Source organism: Alosa alosa, chromosome 14, assembly GCF_017589495.1.
Source record: "Alosa alosa isolate M-15738 ecotype Scorff River chromosome 14, AALO_Geno_1.1, whole genome shotgun sequence".
NCBI classification, from domain to species: domain Eukaryota; kingdom Metazoa; phylum Chordata; class Actinopteri; order Clupeiformes; family Clupeidae; genus Alosa; species Alosa alosa.
In genome coordinates, this window is record NC_063202.1 from 31,680,511 (window position 1) to 31,704,763 (window position 24,253).

At 40.1% G+C, this 24,253-nt stretch overlaps 1 protein-coding gene and 1 long non-coding RNA gene across 4 annotated transcripts in view; one reads left to right on the plus strand and one right to left on the minus strand.

Moving 5' to 3' along the window:
• Window positions 1-492: 492 nt before the first annotated feature.
• LOC125307412 lies at window positions 493-2,489 on the minus strand. Its single transcript, XR_007195710.1, has 4 exons — window positions 2,410-2,489; window positions 1,303-1,370; window positions 951-1,125; window positions 493-579 (listed from the first exon to the last, which is right to left on the minus strand). It is a non-coding gene; the product is annotated as an uncharacterized LOC125307412 (long non-coding RNA).
• Window positions 2,490-12,187: 9,698 nt separating this feature from the next.
• Window positions 12,188-24,253, plus strand: part of ano1a (anoctamin 1, calcium activated chloride channel a) — a 126,726-nt gene continuing 114,660 nt past the window's right edge. The window contains exons 1-3 of one of the 3 annotated variants that reach the window (XM_048262790.1): window positions 12,188-12,302; window positions 14,858-14,944; window positions 22,782-22,918. In XM_048262790.1, the coding sequence (XP_048118747.1) occupies window positions 22,844-22,918 (75 nt within the window). In that variant the 5' untranslated portion in view covers window positions 12,188-12,302; window positions 14,858-14,944; window positions 22,782-22,843. Of the gene's footprint in view, window positions 12,303-14,857; window positions 14,945-18,081; window positions 18,458-22,781; window positions 22,919-24,253 lie in introns of those variants that run through there. The other 2 variants (XM_048262789.1, XM_048262788.1) reach the window with 2 other exon arrangements.

Here is a 24,253-nt window from a genome sequence, read left to right on the forward strand (position 1 = left end):
GGTAATAGGATACAGAGGAATTACAATGGAAAACAAATACATTGCATTAGGCCCGTTTAAAATGTAGACACGCTTATCTAGTAGTATTTTGAAAATCGTATTTCAAAAACAAGGAATAAGGTACAGAAGAATTATCATGAAAAACAAAAACATCGCGATTAGGCTCGTGGTATCACATTATGAATGTAAAATGTAGACACATTGATCTAGTTGTATTTCAAAAATCGGAAATAAGGTACAAAAAAAGAATTATCATGGAAAATAAAAACATTGCATTAGGCTTGTGTATCACATATGTATGTAAAATGTAGACATGTTATCTAAAGTAGTACTATTACAAAATCAAATAAGATACAGAATAATCATCACAGATATTTATCAATTATCAATATCATTGCATCAGATTGGCCTTGTGTACATGTGAGAATGAATAAACTGACAGATTATGTCCAGAAGAATTTAAAGTAAGAGATGAGTATAAATGATAATCAGGAGGGAATCAAGTAACATTCATGAGAAATCAAGTAACATTCACTTTACTTATTAGTGATTGTTCTTAGGCTTCTTCTGGGCCTTTTTCTGTGAGAGAGAGAAAGAGAGAGAGAGAGAGTTACAAAAACTGATAGGGTACACTAGGATTCATGTAGAGGAAAATTGTGCCAAAGTGAATGAATCGGATGTGAATTTGTAACGTTAACACACTTTCTCACAATGAAATTAACTGACATTTATTACTTACTGTAACTGCATTTATATTTGATTTAATCAGTTGTATAAAGTAGAAGTATAGTGTTATGTGGTTATTACAGCAGTACTATGCATGATTGCTCTCTTCAGAGGGTGTAATCCTGCATAGTAGTGCTTATAACTACATAGTAGACTACTACACAACCCCCAATACATACCACACATAAAACAAACTCTGGTTCGAAAGTGTGACATGAACTTACCTCTGGAAGAATTCAAGGGTGCACGCTGCCTCCTCCTGATATTGCAGATTCAGAATATAGAAGGTGGAGAAACATGTCATAATCCCTGTTAGAAATGTGGCGAGGTTGGACCCTTCACAAACGATTAAGGATTCAATGCTGACCATCCACTTTTGATGATTACCTTGTCGTTCACCTGAAAAATCATATTCAATTTAAGATATAGATCCACATGTCAACTATGATTAGATTCCTTTTAGGATTTTGTCCAAACAAAATTCAATACAAAAAAAAAAAACATTTACTGTTCAAAAGTTGATTTAAATATGTATATGATGATCATTATTACTCTAGTGAATGAAAACAAACATACCTAGTAATATCAGGCGAGGCGTCACAGGTGGGCTTGGAAGACTCAGCATCAGCTACAGTCGCACATCCCTTAGCAAAAGAAAAAAAAGGCACTGAACAACTCTTCATGATGTGTGTGTGTGTGTGTGAGTGAGAAAGTGAATGTAATCTCTGTGAGTGTGTTGTGTGTGTGTATGTGTGTAAGGAGTGAGTGAATGTGAGTTGTCTGCAAGGTGAGTATGAAAGGTGTGTGTGTGTGTGTGTGTGTGTGTGTGTCTGCCGTTGAATGATTAAAAGTGATGAGGCGGGTGTGATAAGATGTTTGTGTGAGGAATGTGTGTATGTGTGTGCAAAGTGAGGGTGCTTGCTTTTGAAATTGTCTGTCTTATCAAAACCACATTGTTTATGGTTTCTATATATGTGTGTCTAAAGACCTAGATAGATAGATAGATAGATACTTTATTGATCCCCAGGGGAAATTCAAGACCTGCATGTCTCTTTAATTTGGCAATCTGGAACACAGCATGGAAGGTCTATATTGGGTATATTGTCATGAATTTAGGTATGGCTCACATAAATAGACGCAGTGGACTGATGCCCACATATATGACATGTAAACATCTTCCTGTTGCATGCCGCTAGCTCAAATGAACTCAGGAGGAATACCATACACGTGTCATGCAACCACCTCTGCTATGGAAAGCTAGCTAGGCTACTAACTAGCATTAGCTTTCTGAACTGTCAACTGAAGGACTTAACACAACTTTAAGTAATTACCAGCACGGGCGAAATCCATGCATACAAGTAAACACTGAAAGCAGCAGTCACACTACACTGATCCGTTTGTGCCATATTGTTTATTTGGCCACTAATTTATTAAACTGATGATGCTAAGCAGACTTAGCTAGCAAACAGTGTTATAGCAGGTAAATCACGCGAGTTAAACTTAAAATTTGATCAACAAGTGATAACGATAACGCATGGCTTAAGGGCGAAAGCGTGGTTTTGGCTAGCTGAATAGCACTGCTACTAACTTCGTTTCAGCAGGGTAACATTCAGAGATGTTGTATTATACAACTTGTATAAACATGACCAGTGTGCTCTGGTCAAAGATGACAGATAAACTCACCTTATTGTGTTGATGGGTTTGGGTATGATTCCAACGTATCGTCTTCTCTCAGCAGACAGCTTCCCATCACCAGCTCGAAGGTAACGTTAATAGATAACAGGAAGTACGTGTGTTCCAGAATAAACATTACGGGCGTGGTAAATAACAGTGTTGGAGCCTGATTTTACACATTTGTCTTACTGGAAAGTCCTGTTTATTGAAGGAAACAGGTGAATAATGTTGAAATCTGGGTGTAAATTTACAGAAACTTTTTACAGTGTACGTTGCAGCAACGTGGAATTGAAAGGTGCCGTTTTGTAACCGTAACGTAAGTTACCGACACCACCAGTCCTGTTCAGCAACGTTGCCACAACATGCAAAGTGAAAGGTGACAATTCGTAACCGCAACGTAACTCCCCAAAGTCGCCACTCCGTAACCACAACATCAGGTGACGTTGCAGCAACGTGGAGTTGAAAGGTGCCGCCAGAACCGTAACGTAAGTTACCGGCGCCACCAGTCCTTTTAGCAACGTTGCCACAACATGCAAAGTGACAGGTGACAATTCGTAACCGCAACGTAACTCCCCAAAGTCGCCACTCCGTAACCACAACATCAGGTGACGTTGCAGCAACGTGGAGTTGAAAGGTGCCGTTTCGTAACCGTAACGTAAGTTACCGACGCCACCAGTCCTTTTTAGCAACGTTGCCACAACATGCAAAGTGAAAGGTGACAATTCGTAACTGCAACGTAACTCCCCAACCTCGCCACTCCGTAACCACAACATCAGGTGACGTTGCAGCAATGTGGAGTTGAAAGTTGCTGTTCCGTAACCATAACGTAAGTTACCGACGCCACCAGTCCTGTTTAGCAATGTTGCCACAACATGCAAAGTGAAAGATGACAATTCGTAACCGCAACGTAACTCCCCAACGTTGCCAATCCGTATCTGCAACATTGTTGTAGCAACGTGGAATTGAAAGGTGCCATTTCGTAACCGTAACGTAAGTTACCGACGTCGCCAGTCCTTAACAACAACTGCAGGCAACGTCGCAAGTGAAAGGTTTCATTACGTAACCGCAACGTAACTTGCCAATCCGTAACCGCAACAATAATAAAATTATAGTATGTGCCTTACATGACAATTACCCTTCTTACAGCACTTGTACATAGGCCAATTAATACCTGTAGGCACAGCGAATGCTTTAATCCAGATGATATTACTGTTACTGTGGGAGAGAGACAACCTATGTAACATCAGATCCCATCTTCATGGTTATCCATTTTGCTATTAATTGCATACAGTCTATGTATGAACTTACCTTATGTGTGGAACTGATTTTCAACCATTCAGGCTTATGTCCTCCAACAAGATACACAATGGAATTGTCAGCTGGACTTTTATACTGGATTAGAACTAGTAGTTTCACATCCACGGTTTCTTTTTAAAAAAAATAAACTATTCAATTTATTGTTCAAAAAATCAGTAAGAGTTGAGCCTAAGCTAAACTGTTTCAACCATATTGTTTCAAAATCAATAACAATAATAGCCTATAAACGAGGCAACTGACTTGCAATGCATGCTGGGAAGCAAACCTCAACATGAAATAAGAGACACCTTAGGCTACATTAGTTCCCCCCTCATTATGAAATACTTTTTACAGTTTTTCAGTTTTTCTCAGTTGCTAAAACACTAAAACCCATTGGCTGAAGAAGGTTCTCAGTTGCCTGAACTCATTTAGCTAATTGTTCAGTCTGTTGTCAATACCTTAAACCATTTCACATGGTAAAACACAATTTGCAGATCCCACTTACACTTTTCAGCAAAACTCTAAACACATTCGCATTCTCAAAACACATTCTGAACTCTAATGCACATGTCATCCATACTGGTAAACACAAGTGACAACAATTACAGTTTTTTTCAATTGCTAAAACACAATTTCTGAAACTTTGCTCCATTTCCTTAAAGCATTAAACACAAAACCCTATTTACAAGCACTATTTACAAAACCTCTGACTCCTTGAAAATCAAACTTTTGCCTCCACACAGGAAACATCAAGTAGAAATTACTACTTTGCTTTGCTCTTTGCATTTTTTTGTTCTTCCTCCTCCTTGTACCTCTATTTTTACAGTATCCTGCATCTCACAAACTTGTCCTTTGATTCTTGTTCTTTGTTGATATGAATTTGCACCAGTCAAAATCTATTGAGCAGTCAGTACTGTAAACAAATGGAAAACACAATGTTCAGGGCCATACGATTTGTTTACAGTATTGTACAGTATACAGCCTACAATGCACTGTACTACAGTGTCCAATAAAAAATCCTCTTTCTTGCCATCCTCCCCTTCCTCCTCATCCCCCACCTTGCATATGCACTCGTCCTCTTACATAGTTTCTTCTATCCATTTTCATTCCCACCTTCAACAACCTGTTTGCTTTCTGAACTGGCGTATATTGGTTTTGTCACATCATTTGAAACAAGTGAAATCAATTTTGAGTGGTCTATTTCTATTTCATTTTTGCCACTTGTGTTTAGCAGTATGGATACAGTACATAAACATTAGTGCAGAATGTGTTTTGAGAATGAGTGTTTAAAGTTTTTCTAAAAATTGTGTTTTACCATGTGAAATGGTTTAAGGTATTGACAACAGACTGAATAATTAGCTTAATGAGTTCAAGCAACTGAGAACTTTCTTCAGCCAATGGATTTTAGTGTTTTAGCAACTGAGAAAAACTGTAAGTACTCATATATTTTAGATGTTACATGTAATGTACATATACAGTATATATCACCACATATGTATTGTGCATACATTGTATGTGCATGGTCTCATATATACATATATATTGTAACATATATGTTACAATATATATGTACATATATCCTGGTGTGGAAAGTAACGAAATGCATTTACTCACGTTACTGTATTGAGTAGTTTTTCTGTGTATTTTGTATTTTTTAAGTAGTTTATAAAATCTGTATTTTAAATTTTACTTGATTACATTTTGAGTGAAGTATTGTACTTCGCTACATCAAAACGACCATCCGTTACTTGAGTAAAAACAAAAAACGAAACGAACGAAACAGAAAGGGAGAGATCAGCAGATCAGCATGTAGCCTACAACAGGACTGAATCAAGCTGGCGCCATGCAGTCTTTCTGAAAGTGATGGAGATGGAGCTGGATCACGAGATGCATCATTTAAATTACATGTGTAGCCTAACCTATTAAAGTGTATTTTCCGCTATTTCAATTGGTTGTCTCAGTTCGTTTTAGCACTAATGATTGCGGAGATATTCAAGCAAACACCATGGGATTTCGTGTTTTGACGTTTGTGCTCACCTTTCTTTGGAAAGAAGTTTATTATCAGTTGTTTCCCCTCATTTTGATGTCTCTCTTTTCCCTGTTTTGGCCTTTGTTTTTGGTAACCTAACTTGGCTTTCTTGGAGAAAGACATTGCACCAGCAGCACAACAATTAGCGGTCCACTACTAGCGATGCTCAACTAAATAAACAAAAGATAGGCCTACCTTATGAATCTGCAGGCGGACTAAACCATTTAGCTCTTTAGCAAGGGAGAGTGAGTGTGACCTTAGACAGTTTTCACTATGTTTTGTATACAAAATCCAGTCAGTCAAACTTTAAATTATGTCTGACATTCATTTTGACATTTAATTTGGAAGTTAAAATATTCAGGTAAAATAAATATATGGTGGAAATAAGTATTGAACGCTTATTTTTTCCCCCCAGTAATTAGCCTAAACTTCCAGTGAGTCTATATCGAAATTTTCACCACACATTATATTAACACACATATAAAAAATCCAAACATAAGAGTTATGTGTAATAAAGTGGAATGACACAGGAAAAAAGTATTGAACGTGCCTACTGAAATTTCTTCAATACTTTGTGGAAAAGCCTTTGTTTGTAATGACAGCTTTAAGACATTTCCTAAATGACAAAACTTATTAGTCGCAGTATCAGGTGTGATTTTGGCCCATTGTTCTAAACAGATTCCAGGGGTCCCTCTTGTGAATCCTGATCTTTAGTTACTTCCAGAACTGTTTAATTGAGTTTAATTGAATTGGCTGCCTTCAAGTCTTTCTGGAGCTTTCTCCGAGTGGTCCTTGGCTCTTGGAATTGACTATCCTTCTGACTCCCTGGTCAGAAATATTGCGAGGAGATCCTGTGCATGGCCGGTTGATGATGCAGTGATGTTCCTTCCACTTGCAGATAATGGCTCCCATGCTGCTTACTGGAAGATTCTGAAGTTTTGAAATGCTGTAACCAGTTTCATTGATATGTTTTGCAACAACAAGGTTGCAAAGGTCTTGGGAGCTTTTTGCTTTTATCCATCATGAAATGTTTCTTGTGTGACACCTTGGTAATGAAAAACCTTTTTATAGCCCATCAACATGTAGGCTACTAACCAAGCTTGCACAGATAGAAATGATAACTACTCTCTAACTACTTACGGATTCCAGCTCGTTCCTTCCCTTCCCTTGCTTTAGTGCTTTTTCTTAGTGTGTTCAATACTTTTCACTGTGTTATTCCACTTCATTACACATTACTCTACTTATGGACTTGTTTGGATTTTTGATGTGTGCCCCCCGTTTTCCACTTTTCAAGGGCCCTCTCCTCCTTTGGGGCCCTATACTTCCCCCCCCCCCCAGTCCGACGCCCTTTAATCTGCTGAACCTTCTGCTCGTTTCCAAATATAAAAAAAAACTCTCTGCAACTCAACATTGGCCTGCCTGTGCTGGATTACTGTTCACTGCAAAGCAACCAAGGATGAGTGCAACTAACTTTGAAAATCAACTACTGCTCAAACTTAAAGGTGAACTCCGGTGATTTTTTTACATAGATCTCCATTTTTTAACGTCACCGAGTACTGTCGGTATGAACAAAACTGAAACAATCGGTTTTACCTAGCTCGAGTTGCTGCAGCTACAGCGCTACACACTGGGAGCATGACCATGGCTGCCTTACAGTAGCTGGCTGCAGCTACTCGAGCTAGGACCAAAGTCCTTTTAGGCAAGTACCTCCACTCGGCGGCCATATTGCAACGCTTTTTGGGCACTTATCGGGCATCTATTTCGGCAGAAATGCCTGTGCGTAAGGCTTCACGACACCAATCTTGCTCCAGCGGCGAGATCACAGCAGATGATTGACACAATGTCTTCACAGCACACTACATGATTGGCTCAATGTATTCACAACACACCACATGATTGGCTCAATGTATTCACATGTCGACGTTTTGCCGCGGAAGGGTTGTGATATGTGTAGACAACTGCCTAATTGGCGTTACAAACTAACCCCACGCATTACTATGGAGGATTTGTTGAGTACTGTATCTCCTCATTAGAAAGTCTCTGGTAAAACTGGTTGTTCTGGTACCCCCCCCCCCCTCCAAAAAAAAAAAGTAACTAAGTAACTTTTACTTAAAGTACATTTTAAATTAACTACTTTTTACTTTTACTTGAGTACATTTTCAGATCGGTATTTTAACTTGTGTCTTGAGTAATATTTCATCAAAGTATTGGTACTTTTACTTGAGTACAATATCTTCGTACTTTTTCCACCTCTGCATATATCTTTACAAATATTACCAATACATTTCCCCATATACATCTGAATACATAATGGTGGATATTTCTAACTAATTTGGGGCAGTCATGGCCTACTGGTCAGGACTTGAAACCGAAGGGTTGCTGGTTCGATCCCCGACCAATAGGTAAAATGCTGACCTGATCACGATGTTGTGGCACCATTCTTCATGGTAGCAAATGGCAACATCATCAGCTGACCAGTTCAAAATGTTGTGGCTACATCACTCACAATACTACATGGCAACGTCATCGGCTGACGTCGCAGGGACGGTTCCCATGACACCAAATGGTAACGTCATCAGCTGACCAGTTCACAACGTTGGGTCAACATCACTCACAGTGGCAACGTCATCAGCTGATGTCGTGGTGACGTTTCCCACGGCATCAAATGGCAACGTCATCAGCAGACCCGTTTACAACGTTGTGGCAACATCACTCCAAATACTACATGGCAACGTACATTTCCCACATCGCGACATCGCTGGGTACATGTTTCCAACAGCACCAAATACTAACGTCATCATCGGCTGGCGTCGCCGTACATTTCCCACAATCAAATGGCAATGTTGTGGCAACATGGCAACATCCTCCAAATACTACATGGCAACATCATCGGCTGACGTCGCCGGTACATTTCCCACAGCACCAAATGGCAAAGTCATTGGCTGACCTAATCACGATGTTGTGGCAACATCACTCCAAATACTACATGGCAACATCATGCGGGGACGTTTCCCACGGAACCAAATGGCAACGTCATCAGCTGACCTGTTTACAACGTTGTGGCAACATCACTCCACATACTACATGTCAACGTCATTGGCTGACGTTGCGGGGACATTTCCTGATACTAAATAGCAACATCATCAGCTGACCTGATCATGATGTTGTGGCAACATCACTCACAATACTACATGGCAACGTCATAGGCAGATGTCGCGGAAACGTTTCCCATAGCACCAAATGGCAATGTCACAAGCTGACCTAATCACAATGTTGTGGCACCGTTCTTAACGGTACCAAATAGCAACATCATCAGCTGACCAGGTCACGGCGTCGCTGCAATGTTACTAATGGTACCAAGTGACAACATTGTCTTGCAAAGTATCTGTGACATTGCAACAACGTAGCCAGAAGGTAATGTCGCGGTGACCAAATGACAACTTTATGGCGAAGTTGCTGCAACGTCATGTGTTAGCTGGGACGTCCTTCGGTCCCCACGCAAATCTACGCCCCTGCCAGGAACATCACGTTGTTGGGCAGTGAATGTAACTAGATTGTGGTGGATCAATCATATTGCCCTCTTAAATCATAAAATATTCTGTGGTCTCAGTTCACTGTTGAATGGGTAGGCCTACCCTATTCTTGCTCAAAATATGTGCTTTGTCTAGTAGAGGTGCTTCAAATTGGCGCTTTTAAAAATCGCCTGTCTCAGAATATGTAGAAGAGTCGGTCCAGGGCAATACCGCGCAAAACTGTCACATCCATCCATAACGGCAATACAATGCCATGGTAGCCTATTTAGTTGACGTTATGGACATGACCGTTTTGCGTGGTATTGCCCCCGTATCGTATAAAGCTCTGTTCTCGCTGTCTAGCTTTCTCCTCTTTGAGCAATCAATCAAAAATGATTTGAAAATAACTTATCGCTAACTTAGATATCCATCTGATTGTTTCTCGTCCCGTCTCCTCCTCGCTCGTTTCAGGCTATCAGTGAATCTCTTCACCATATAACTTTACTCACTGACTCGACTTTATCAGAATGCACAGATTTCACTGGCTGTGAAGCAGCAAGCGAAATTGTGGTTTCTGAAGCTACTGAAGTAAATGCTGTTATCCTAACATACAAAACATTTGGCGCAGCTTTGAAATCTTACGTGAAAATCTAAATTAGGCTATTATGGTCCGGATAGGATCATGTCAGGGTCTGGACTCGGACCGCGGTGCGCCATTTGATGACCTGATATAGGATATGACAGAATCTTACACGTGAGCACATAACCTGCTCCCGACCAGGTTTGGTTGGCAGCATAAGACACCATGGTGATACAAGTGACGCAAAAACAGAGCCACTTTCGAGTCACAGCATCAGTGGGTAACGAGCCAACACCGGGCCCATATGCAGGATTATCAAGGTGGGCCCCCCTTCTACAGCACGTGATAACGCAATGTCCACGAGTAGGCTACCATGAATAGGACAGGATAGGATCCTTGAGACACAGCATATAAGAGATGAGATGACTGACAAAATCAGGAGTACGCGCACCACAAAAACAAAAATACTGGTGAAGGCGCACAACACATGAAAAAACACTGCTGGTGATCTAAGCACTATAGCCTAACACATGAAAAAACACTGCTGGTTAGGCTACTATATGAAATTGCATTAATGATAAGTCATTATGTTATGCTAAATCGTTCATTTAGCCACAAACATAGCACTAGTGCATAATAGAACTGCCCTGGTTAGGCAGACATCATTAGTCTATTAACCTAAAGGCTAATGAATAACTTTAGACAAGGTGCATTGCTCCTAAACTCAAACAAGTTTATTTATTACCTGGTTTGGTCCAACAAAGATAATCTTAACATGGACTATGCTGGGCTGTGTTAAGCTCTGAACAATGTCCGTTTTACAGTGAAAGGCCCGGTCGCGAGTGACGATTAATTGCGATAGGGGGGCCTGGCCGTCAATCATGTATTTCCAGTGTGATGCGGGCCCCTGATTGGTCCGGGCCATAAGCAACCGTGTACCCTGCTTACCGATAGTTACGCCCCTGCACAGCATACCCTGGCTTAGAGCGCAACATGCCTTGCACTAATCGAGATTCATAGTACAGCCCATAGGAAGGGAACAGACAAATCAACTTGTCGCGTCCAGACACGCCCACGTTAACTAGCCAACTAATTGTTGGTAACTAGGTGGAATGAGGGAGAGAATATAATTTCAGTATTGAATAATTGGAGCCCAGACGCAATTTTGTAAATTTATAAATTCCTGATCCTCTGAATAAAAACAGAAAATTGGAAAAACAGTTCCAAGATCCATTTTTTTATTTGTCAAGGCAGAAAAAAATGAAAAATTGGATATTTGAATCCATTTTTCTGTTTTTGTAATGGATGGAATCCACTATCTTGAAATCTCCTGGCTTTTTCTTCTTCTTATAACCTTTTCTTTTTACAAAGTCACAGCCATATCTCATGCAAGTGTTTGTATGGACTCAAAGATGATGTGAGTTGATGTTGGAGGTCAAAGGTCAAGGCCATGAATACTCTGAGCCCAATATCTCAAGAATGCCTTGACATACATGCCTGAAATTTGGTATGAGTGTTTGTATGGACTCAAAGATGAAGTGAATTGATGTTGGAGGTCAAAGGTCAAATGTCAAGGTCAAAAACACCTTGAGTGTTATATCTCAAGAACGCCTTGACACACAAGGTTTTTTGGGACGAGGGTTTGTATGAACTCAAAGATTAAGTGATTCAATGTTTTTTTCCTCCCCACCAACATTAAGCCAGCAGCTTTCCATCCACTATTGTAATTCCTCTGGCATTACATTTCTAGTTCCAAATGTCCGTTTGTGTTTAGAAAATTGATTTGGATAATTGAACCCATAAGGAACCTGCTAGGACCAGGCTAGGCTAGTTCTGTGACATACATTCCAGCAAACTGGGATCACGTAGGCCTAAACCACACAGAACGCTCGCTAAAATTAGCAATACTATCGAAATAAGCCAAGTGTAGACAGTCAAGCATTACAATATGGCCATAAACTTTTAGCATTTTCAAAACGTGCTGCCTTTATCATTTTCAATAGGCTATACGTGCTGATTTTGCATTAGCAGGCTATGTGCAGTGTGCAATAGGCTAGGGTGATCCACCAAGGCTAACTTTTGTTTTTATGCTACTTGAAGGTTGTAGGCCTTTTCTCGTTGGCTTAACAGGCTAACTACAAAATCTTGGGTTTTGGTATACGAACGTAAAATCATCAGCCAGTCCCTATTGATGGGGTTTCATTAGGTCCCTTGCCATATAGCATTGAACGCCATGCATGCATTCATAGGTGCTTTATTTTATAGGCCTACACCTCTGGCAAGGGACCTGATGAAACCCATGAATAATCTCCTCACTCGATCAGGATAGGTTACTTCCGCTCTGAAGAGACCGAGACACATCGTTGCAACCTCAGTGCACCAAGGCTACATCCGCACGTCACACAGGTGTGCGCAGGTCAGACACGGCTCTTCAAAGTGGATGATTCAGAGAGCGTTTTAATGCAACCAAACTGACAATCCTCGGGTAAGTTTGGTCTCAGACTACATTTTGTTTTATTGGTCTCGGTTAACCTAGCCTAGGCTTACGTAAAGTAGGCAATTTTGAATTGAGTGGGTGGGTCCAGTCAATCACGAGCAGCAGGCTGTTTTCGCCAATTTGGTGTAGTTATGTGTAGGCTACAGGTAATGTGTAGCCTATCATCACGTGCTATTAAACAGAATAGGATATTTTGTTATAGTGGCAAATATTTTAAGGATAATTGTGACACAGGCAATATGATGAAGAAGAAATGCAAATATAGCTTAGACATCAACTTTAAAGGTATTTTAAAAAAATAGGCTACAATGAGATAATTTAGGATTTTGAAGCGTCTTGTGTTGTGAGTCTCTGTCTGACAGGCAAGCTTTTGACATGTCCGCTTTTCAGATGAGGTCTGTTTGCTGCTAGCTAGCCTAGCCTACGGTCGGCATGAGTTCTGGACAAAGTAGCCTAACTATGATTTGGAGTTCCAAATATCCAAGCCGGTTCACGCTGCTGCCACCGTCAATATTCAAAATATGGCTATTCCCCATCCCCTTGTGTTCGAAAAAGAAACACTTGTTAAAGAGACACTTGTTAAAGAGAGCAATCTAATCACAATGTGAACTGATGAACGGTGAAATTAATGAAATCACATTGATGGAAATAGATTAGCCTAACCTTATCTTAAAATTAGCCTACATGGTAAATGCACAGACTAGTGTTAGCCTACTTGGTAATGGTCATGTAATGTACCGACTGGACACACCCTAGCCTACATGGTTCAGGCTGAGAAAGCAAAGCAGTTGCTAGGGCTTTGGTGGAAATACCTGCCTGACAGGTTGAAACAGGTAGCCTCGCATGAATGAATGCGAGAGGGGGGATGTGCCCAAATTCATTCTTGCCTACTACAAAAACATTCACAGAGGAGGGTGGTTACAGAGCCAAATAAATCATATATCATTCTCAATGCTGATACTTCTGTTGAATTTTCAATGTTTGACTGTTCTTACAACATGCAAAAAGAAAAATAATCCAATTTACAGGCGTGTCTGATTATCATACAGTCTTCTTTCTGGTGTAGGAGTGTGGAGTTAAAGTTTGAGGAAGTGATGGATACTATTGTTATTGCTGATTTATCATTTTCTCATTTCACACCATGGTAGTGGTGTTGTAAGTTCTTGTGGTCATGATATTTCATTTAAGGTGATTCAAAAAAAGGGGTCTGGAAAGAAATGTTCACCTTTGGTGTAACACTAAAGAAAATAATTTAATTAGTCCTGTTCAGCTAAGAGGGGAGATGCTATTTTGAAACAAAAAAACTATTCATAGGGCAGCTGCTTTCTTTGTATCACACACAAAAGCCTACATGCTATAATCTAACAAGTTCATTTAAGTTGTATAATAACATTAACAATAACAACTTATTAATAACTAGGGTTGGGCACCTAAACTCGCTTCTAATATGGCATCGACGCAAAGATTAGTAACGATATTGAATAACAACGTGGATTTCGGTGCCTCATTTTGATGCTACTTAAATATTGAGTTTTTTGTTTTTTTTTAAACGAGGCACTGCACTCATGCGCCATCTCTAACGTCTTGCTCTGATATCACCACAGCATACAGTTAGCCAACATAAAAGCTAGATGTATCAGTGTTTCCCATACATTGACTAATCTGTGGCGGGGCGCCACGAAATCGGCCGCCACAGATGAATATTCTATGTTTAATTTAAATTAAATATAAGGTCAAATCCTTGCATTGCCATTGAGCTGCGCTTTTTATGCACGCAGCCTTTCCTTGGCCCGCCCTGCTCTCTCGTAGCACTCTGCATGTGCATTTAACAAAATATTCACGATTGTTGAAGGATTGTTGTTGCCACATAGAAGCATTGCATAGAAGACCTCTGGCTAAATTGCTATTAAATCTGCTAAATTGCTATTAAAGCCTTTCAACTGTGTTACAATTGCAAGGGTTCCCTCAAACGTCTTAAAGTGACCGGCACTCAATTAGACCTATACACTACCAAGACGATCTTAATAACCCCCCGTTGTCAAATTCAGCTACCGCCACAAATTGAATCCAATTCTGTGGGAAAAACTGTGTATGCTTAAAGAAGAGGTGTGTACCATATGCTAGTGGATGTGTTAAACAGCTCGCGTGAGCTCATGCCAAGTAGCACTACTTAAAGCAATCACAAACTTTTGTGGACGTATAGCAGTAACTACAATGTAAATGTCAATGTCAATTTTATTTATATAGCACATTTACAGACGGCTTAGCCGCACCAAAGTGCTTCACAGTAAAGTGCAATAAATAAATACAGGAAGGAACAAAAACAAAAAGGGCTACAGTTAAAATAAATTAAGAAATGCAGAAAAAGGAACATTAAAACTAAACACTAGGGCATAAAGGGAGACACTAGCCAAAAGCAAGTGAAAAGAGGTGGGTATTTAAAAGGGACTTAAAAACATTCAGAGACTGAGCTGAACATATGTGGAGGGGGAGGCAGTTCCAGGGTCTAGGGGCTGCCACTAAAAAGGCTCTGTCCCCCCTAGTTTTCAGGCCCTGGGTTCTTCCAGCCGCAGTTGGTCTGCTGACCGAAGTGCTCTGGAAGGGGAATGGTGGTGGAGAAGATCAGACAGGTAGGTGGGGGCCAGACCATGGAGAGATTTGTACACAGACAAGAGGAGTTTGAAATTGATGCGGTAGCGGATGGGGAGCCAGTGGAGTAAAGCCAGAACTGGGGTGATATGTTCGCGTTTTTTAGTGCAGGTGAGGAGTCGGGCGGCTGAGTTCTGAACCATCTGCAGGCGGTGGAGCTGGGATTGATCGATGCCAGTGTAGAAAGCATTACAGTAGACACTACACACAAGCAAAAGACTATGAAACAACATCAACAGCATAGTTTACACAAAAACTGCGGCGTAACTATCGGTTAGCAGGGTATGCATTGCTTACGGGCCCGAGCCAGTCAGGGGCCCGCAAGACGTTGACAGAAATGGATTCGCGACTGGGCCCCCTTCCGAAAAATTTACCCGCGGCCGTGCCTTTCACTGTAACACGCTCCTGCTCGATTTTACGATATCCCTCTTTAAGAATGTCATCTGACTAAATAAATAGGCTACCATATATAAAGTAATTACACAAATATATGTCAATACAAAATGAATACATTTTTAGTGATCATTACTGTAAATACATTTATGAAATGAACTATAATGGATTTTGGTGTAATTTGTTTTAAATTGGGAATGGGGATTGTGGGATATTTTAGGCTAACATGCATATTGCGAAAGAGGAAACACGTTGAACTTGGACAATTTCAAAAGTTCTACAGCCTGAGACACTTTGCACTGCTGTTTTTGGAAGCAAACCGGCTGGTGGAGATTTACCAAGATGATGACTAGGCCTAGGCTACTGATTTTCCAATACAACTGTTGTCATTCCATTCCGTGCATGATTAAAAGACCGTATTTCACAAATGAAAACTGCAGGAGCTGACGAAGATGCTGATAATCGAGAACAGTTGCATCACAGCGAGTTTCGGAGAGGTTTGCGCTGTTTTCATGCTTTTTATTACCATCCCAGAGACAGTGGCCTCTGCAGAGCATTACTTTTTCTAAATTGAAACTGATAAAGCTACCTGCCGAGCTCAATGGGACAGAGTCATCTCTGGACTTGCCATACTGTCGATTGGTCAGAAAATGTCGGAAAATGCAGCTAGTCTATGATGTAAGTGAGCATATTTTCATGTATTTGGGCCTAGGCCTATATGTGCAGTGATGACAAGGAGTTACAGTGTGTTATGGTGCCTTGTATTCAGTTTTTTTTTCACGTGGTATGGTGCACAGTCACAAGCAGTGTTTTTTCATGAGTTATAGTGTGCCGTCACCAGTATTTTTTGCTATGGTGCGTGTGTGCTGTATCCTGTCCTATTTATAGGCTTACTCATGGACATTGCATTATCACGTGTTGTAGTGGGGGGCCTGCCTTGATAATCCTGCATAAGGGCCCGGTGTTGGCTCATTACACCACTGCACAAAAACCTTGCTAATGCGCTAACTGGCATCTATCTGAAATGTTATCAGCAAAGTTGATGGTTACAGAGCCAAAAAAAACATACATCATTCTCAATGCTGATACTTCCATTGAATTTTCAATGTCTGACTGTTCTTACAACATGCAAAAAGAAAAATGATACAATTTGCAGGCATGTCCAGATAATAGTCTTCTTTGTGGTGCAACATAATCAGCAAAGTTGTAATGTAAAAGCACCTCAACGTAGTTAGCGTACCTGGAGTTTATTGCAGAAGACTGTTAAGAACACTTACCAACTGTTCCCCTACCAGCTCCTCTCAAAGGAAAGTTCATACTGTATAAGTCCTTACCTTCCGGCAATTGAGGTCATGCTCCGTGTGAGATCTCATTCTCCTTTGAGATTAACAGTCTTCTGTAATAAACTCCGGGTTTATTACAGACCCTGAGCAAGCTACTGATGAGGTTTGGTGCTGTTTTGAACAATATTACTGGTTAAAAAATGCTATTTGAGAAACGTTGGGCTCACTGCCCTATACCGGGCCAAGCTCTGTAGTGCTTGATCAACGAAAAATAATGTTTCCACGGCTTGTGTTTGTCTCCACAAATTGTCTTAAATCTGAAATTTTAAGATATATTTTCTTAATCCATTGGCAGATAAATTTGCTTGTTTTTTATGTCTTCATTTCTTCCTTAGAGGGGTTTGGGTATTGGGGCTGAACAAGCAGCAGCCTAGACCCTTTACGAACTGGGTGGGTGTAGTTGGACTTGCATGAGTTGTTGCGGGCCTGGTCCCTTAACTGGCACCACGTTTTTTTGGTGTTTGTTTTCCTTGCCTTTGTTTACTTGTTTGTCTTTTGTGTTGATATTTTTTCTTCTAATAAAAAAAAATCAGTAAGGGGGCAAACACTTTTTCACACCACTGTATCTGAGGTAAAGCTGCTGTTTATTGATTATAGTTCAGCTTTGAACACCATTTTTCCCTCTAAGCTGAAAAACCTTGGACTGAATACCACGCTTAGTGACTGGGTTGTGAACATTCTTACTGAAACACCCCAGGTAGTGAGAATGGGCCAGTTCACCTTTGACTCCGTCACAATGAATACAGGAATCCCACAGGGCTGTGTCTTGAGTCCCCTGTTCTACCAGGGCTATTCAGTTGGCGGCCCAGTAGCAACCTCCGAGTGGCCCAGCACGTAGTCCCGCCAGACACGTAGAGAAAAAAATATTTTGAGAGCCTTCAGAAAATCCTACATACATTAGAATAGCATACTTTGAATGCAACACTCCACAGCCCAGCAGCATTGTTAAATGCTGAAAATGTTAGCAACGCTCTTCACATTATGTCACTATAGCCCATTTTGTTTTCCATGTAAACAAGTATGCAATATGAAAGTCTGGGATTGTGGAGAACACTAAATGGTCTACTGAATAAACATGTAGTCGAACCTAGGCGTAAGCCTTCCTCTCGCTAAAACTGTAAATGTTCGCCTATTCAGTGAGGTCAAAATTTAAGCACTTCTTCACATAGTAGTTTTTACAGTCCATGTGATGCAGTGCAAACTAATTACATCATTATATCTCATAAATTCTGTTGGTGCAACCATATAAAAAGGTTTTCCAGAGTTGGTGCAACCGGCTCTATCCATCTATCCATCTATCTATCTATCTATCTGTCTCTCTCTCTGTCTGTCTCTGTATCACCTACCGGGTGGGCTATATAGCCTATGTCGGGAAATGTAGGCTACTACGTAATGGCTTGACTGTAAACCTTGAATGGTTTGATCGCAAATAATCTGCCAATGTAATGGAAACGTGTTAAACTGAGAGGAAGCATATGCTAATACAAGAAGCCAAAGCAATTCTCACACCCACTCACTCCTTGCTTTAATTTTGACCAACGCATCCTCGCGCGCGCATCTGAAGACCGTATGATGGAAGGGGACACGAACAGTAGGCTACTTGTATGCCGGTTATACAGACGCACTGGGGGGGGAATCAAGTAAAAGATAACTGATAACGTTTTACACATAATTATCGTAGGCCTAATCCTGATTTTTTCGCTCTAATGGATGGGTATGGAGGTTATCAGGAGGGAACTAAGCATGCCAATGAATCTGGTAAGATATAGTTTTATTCAATGAAACAAAATGGTACTGCTATTAGACTGATAGCGCGTAACGCTATGTTTTAGTCGCCTATAATGTGTTTTAACAAAACGGTGCCGTTGCTATTGACTCTGTCCACGTTCGCTAACCGCTTGCACCATTAAGTAATTTTTTATGTTTTTTTTTTGTTGTTGCTGAAGAAAGGTATTTGTGAGGGTAGTCTAAGTCCATGGATCATCATCCACGTCAACAGAAATAGCCTAACCGATCAATCACAAATGACAAACGCATCATCTGACCAAATTGGTGAAAGATGTCGTCCATATTTTTCGTTTTTTCATCTGTATGTTCTTTTATAGGCTATTTGAATATTCACAAGTTAGGCAACGGTGCAAACGCGGCAAAATTCCCAACGCTTTGAATTATGAGCCAATGTGAAACGGTACAGTTTTGGAGACTGCATGTCATCTACAAAACAATGTTTTAGCTGAAATTAACCTCGAGTTTGTTTCGTGGTTGGCTCATTCTCAGCTAGTAATAGGCAGAGATAGGCTATGTCATGTAGCCTAAATATATAGTTTTGGTTGTGATAATAGCAAAAGTATAATTAGGCTACTTGTTTCAACCAACAGTTGACAAAAAGTGCTCAGACAGCCCATTCAAGGAGATTTCTATCAAAAGAAAACTAGATAACACTTCCGAGGAACTGCAAAGTGTGCTTGCTCAGGTGTGGTTCATCAGAATCAGTTTTTATTGGCCAAGTATACTTACATATCGTAAAACTCCAAATAATAGCCCAAATAATAACCATTTATTCTCTCAAATCGCCAAACTGCACCTGCTAGTAGTGTCTATATGACACATGCCTTTAATTCCCTTTACACAAAACTTTTCTTCTGCAAAGATGGAAAATATGATCAAATTAATTATTTCAAACACACTGAATGTCTACCCATATGACTAGGCTATCCGATGACAATTAGGGATCATCATTCATTTAGTGTTGAGACATTGTTCATTGATAAGATCCAAATAGCGGGGATAGCCAGAACAAATGAAACAAGTTTTAATCAAACGTAATTTACAAAGAGACTGTATAACACTGAAAGTTCATATTTTATATTGAAAAGGTTCATTAGGCCTACTGTTATACTATTTTACACTGTTTCTCTGTACAAGCCAATAAGGTAAATTTGTGTACCTGACAAGTTTTGGCTACCTTGCCTCTGTAGCCTTCATCAGAGGTGTCACGTGATGTTGGTGTGACGTCGTCTGAGATGTGTTTATATGGAGTTTTCCATCCCACCTGATGTCCCCTGGGGTGCTCCGGTCTGGTGGTCCGGCCCTCTGCTGTCTGGTGGTTTTTCATACAGCCGGGGGCGGCCCTGCAGGACTGTGTCCCAGGTGTGGGATAGTTGGTAGGCTCCTTCATCCCGGTTTACACCCCAAGTTCTCATGGAGTGAAGTGGATATAAAGTACAGAAGTAATAGTGCCAATGTATGCATGTAATGTGTGCAAGATGTATATTGGGATGATGTGAGGGATAAGTGGGTGAATGGTCAAAGAGAGGATGACCCCACTTAACTGCAGTTCACTACAGTGATGGCAGAGGGAAAGAAGCTGTTCTTGTGTCTGGTTGTTTTTGTGCGCAGGGATCTGTAGCACTTGCCAGGGGGGAGGAGGTTAAGTTTTTTTTAAAATAGGGTGTGTTGAACTAGGCTTGATCCAAGGATCCAACAATACCTAATTTTTCGGCCTATGGGTCAAAAGTTACGTGCATTAACACGTCTGAAATGCCAAAATGCATTTTTGCTAGTTGCAGAGCCCCCTAGAGGTCAAAGGGCACCACTTTGTATGTGTGCCCTCATGATGGAGACCCGACTCCATGCACCAAGTTTGGTTTTGAATTTTGAATGACCGTGCTTCCCTCCCTCATATCCCCCTGAGACGAGAGATATCTGTATTTTCTGGAAAATACTTGACTGGCCTGCACAGAGTCCTGACCTCAACACCTTTGGTGTGTGACCTCACAAATGCGCTTCAGGCAGAATGGTCAAAAATTCCCATAAATACACTCCTAAGCCTTGTGGAAAGCCTTCCTGTAAAAGAGTTGAAGCTGCTATAGCTGCAAAGGGTGCACCGATGTTATATTAAACCCTATGGATTAACAATAGGATGTCACTTAAGAATCAAGGCAGGTGATCCAATACTTTTGGCAATATAGTGTATCACTGTATGGGGAGTGGGTAGGCTACCCTATATAGGCCTACTTTGCAGGCGTCTGTGCTGAGGTCTCACACACACACGAGAAGGGGAAGGAGGAAGGGCGGCCAGGGGATCACTGTCTCCCTGGAGTGGGGAATGTCACACAAATGCAAATAGTAGCACATTAGTTAAATGTCATGCAAACAAGTAGCCTAATGATGTCCTGGTAACGTTTGCAAAATAGCGATTTTTGAAAAATTCCATATGAAGAACAGGACTTGAGTGCAACATAAAACAATGATCGTTTTAATTTTAGATTCTTATTAATGCCAAAATGTTACATTAATGAGTCCCTCTGTGTGCTTGTAGCTTAGGCCTTGGCTACTTCCTGGGGGAGTGCCTTGGTAGGACAGCGAAGAGCAGTGAAAGGCAGGGAATTCTGGGAGTTGTTGGCTTTCATCCACATGAAAAAATACATTTTTGGCTTTTTCTCATCAGGAAGGCACTGACTTCAATGATGACTCCACATATCTACTACATAAATGAGCCAATTTAAATACTCATTCATCTTCCCAGCGGTGAAATGCTCCTTTAATGTACATAATCAGCTGTGGAAGTTTTGTGGGAATATCTATTAGTTAAAATGTTTAGTTCTTTCACCTGTAAGATATTCCTTCATAGTCAAGTCAACTTTATTTATATAGTGTATTTCATACACAGAGGTCATTCAATGTGCTTTACATAAACACAAGCACACAGGAATAGCTAATAAAAGCATAGAAGGGCAATAGTTTAAAAGTGTTTAAGGAGTAATAATTGAAACGCATAAAAATGGCAATAGTTTAAAAGTGTTTAAAAAATAATAATTAAAACACATAAAAAACAACATAGAATGATTACTAGTCAAGCACCCAGTGAACAGCAGCACTCTATGGAGATTCTTGAAGTAGTAGTTCTTTGTTCAACTGTGGAACATTTTGAGACATCCAGTTGTTGATATTGTTAATACACTGACACCGACAAAGAGATTCAAGGGGACCATAGTCATTAGGCGATAAAGCTAAGTAAAGTTGGCTGTCATCAGCATAGCTATGATAGAAAATCCAGTTGTTTTAATGGTTTGTCCAAGTGGGAGCATATAGAGCAGGGGTGTTTAATTAAACTTCTGCAAGGTCCAGTTACGCAAAATTTCCTCAGGCAAAGGTCCGGAGCACATCAATCCTAGTTGTATCAATGTCTATTTTAGTCAATGACAGTCAAATCAATATTTCCACAATAGGCCGTTTATTGGCGGTTTTCATGAATCTTTTTAATGAAGTTAAATTAGGCACGTCACCTCAAGTGTCAGAACACAAAATTCATGACGGCACATAACTAATCTCAATGGACTATTCTTTGTAACTGTCAACAAAACTGATCTCAATGAAAATGTATATAGGTAACAGACTGGTAGCAAAACTGTGGGGTTCTTTTAAAGACACACTATGCAGGTTTTTTAGCTTAATATGCAAGTTTTTTAGCTTACCTTCATTTAACAGTTTCAGAGTCATTGGAATGGTTATATGACTTTTTTCGGGTTGAATGGTGGCCGTCTCGCTTCCCCCTAGTGCCTGTGAGCTGAAAAACCACCCTTGCAACTGTGGGCCGGCGGGCCAACAGCCTCAGTGTCAGGAAGTATAACAAGTGTAACGAATTGCTTTACTGCATTCAAATACACATACATGCCAGGCACAAGCTAGAAAAAGGTAGCGATGGAGTTTCTCAGACATTTGTCACGACAGAGCCAACGAAAAAGAAGCAAAAACTGAGAAAACAGTAAGGAAATTGCCAATTGTTTACCTTTTAATAACCAATATAAAGTTCTTAATGAAAAAAACTCATTTAAATTAATATCAAATAATAATACTAACACTATATCAAACTGTGTTGATATAATATGGCCTGGTTTACTGCCTGAAATTCTTTGCCCTTAGGCTAAACAGATAAAGTAAAGGAAGACCTATATGTTTTTTAAATGAATGTCTCTGTATGGATTTTCCCTGTGCAGTAGTGCCTTAATAATGTACTATGGGAGATAGAGAAGAACATTTTCTTCTGATGAACACAAAGAATTCCACTTATTTCCCACAGGAAAACCCTTTCTTCAAAATTGCTCAAGAGACCACCTGTCAAACTTGGACAAAGAAGAAAGTATGTGGGTTAATGCTGACTACACACCTGTGCCAGCCAGTGAGAAGGGAGCAGATGATGGGGATGCAGAATCCATAGTAAGTTTCTTTTTGACAGTTTTGACAGTCCTGTTATGTCTTTGGATTTTTATGTTGTTTCATCTTAATTTGTTTCACTGATGTAGTCATATCTGATTAGTTGGTGCCCTTTCAAGAAAAAAGAATAACCCTCAATTTGTCTTTGAAATAATTTGAAACCAACAAAGGTATTTAGCAGGTAGTGTTGCACGGTGCACCAATACTACAAAAGTACAGACAGTATATCACAATATTGTAGTACATATTATAGATGATAAAAAAAAACTAATTAATCTCAAATTTTGAAATGAATTAATCTACATTAATCACGATTAAAAAGTACATTTTCTCCCTAAAGACTAAAGCTACTTAACTGGCATTAAATTCAACATAAATCACAAAATTAAAGAGTAACCACAACAGTAAAAGTAAAACAGTTTATATTATTTAAATGTTAAAAATGACACTGTAATTTTGTTAAAGTATTAATTTCTTAATAAATACTACTCATTTGATGCCGTTTAACCAGAGACTTTCTAATGAGGAGACACAGCACTCAAAAACCCTCCATAGAAATGCATGGGGTTAGTTTGTAACGCCAATATGGCACTTGTCTAAACATATCACACCCCCTTCCGCGCCAAAACGTCGACATGTGAATACATTGAGCCAGTCATGTGCTGTGTTGTGAATACATTGAGCCAATAATGTGGTGTATTGTGAAGACATCGTGCCAATCATGTGTTGTGATTTCGCCGCTGGAGCAAGATTGGTGTTGTGAAGCTTTGCACACGCACATTTCTGCTGAAATAGATGCCCGATAAGTGCCCAAAAAGCGATAATAGCCGCAGAGTGGAGGGACTTGCCTAAAAGGACTTTGGTTTAACTCATTTGTAAATGGTGCACTGTCACTTTAAGCCCAATATGTCCACACCAATCTCATAATGATCTTTTTTAACCAGCTCAAATATAGCCTATGGCTAGTCCACAAACTCTAACATTGTTTGTGCCACATATAGCACAATATTAAAGGTGCACAATGAGTTCCTGCATGACGTCACTTCTGTTGACGTTCAAAGTAAATACCAAACAAAACAGAGCAATCTCTCCCCTCCCCCCATGTACTAACAGCACATCAATATATCATTGATTCCAATAGGAAAGACAGCCAGTAGTCACACGTTACATCTAGTTATTAATTCACAGGACATTCAATCCTTTTACTAACACAGCAGTTATGAAGAAATATGTAAATGTAACTGACTGATGTCAAAACTGTGTATATTACCAACCTAATTAGTTTCCAATACCCCTGTGGGAGACATTTGGATTCATGTTTTGATTGTTTTGTTTTTA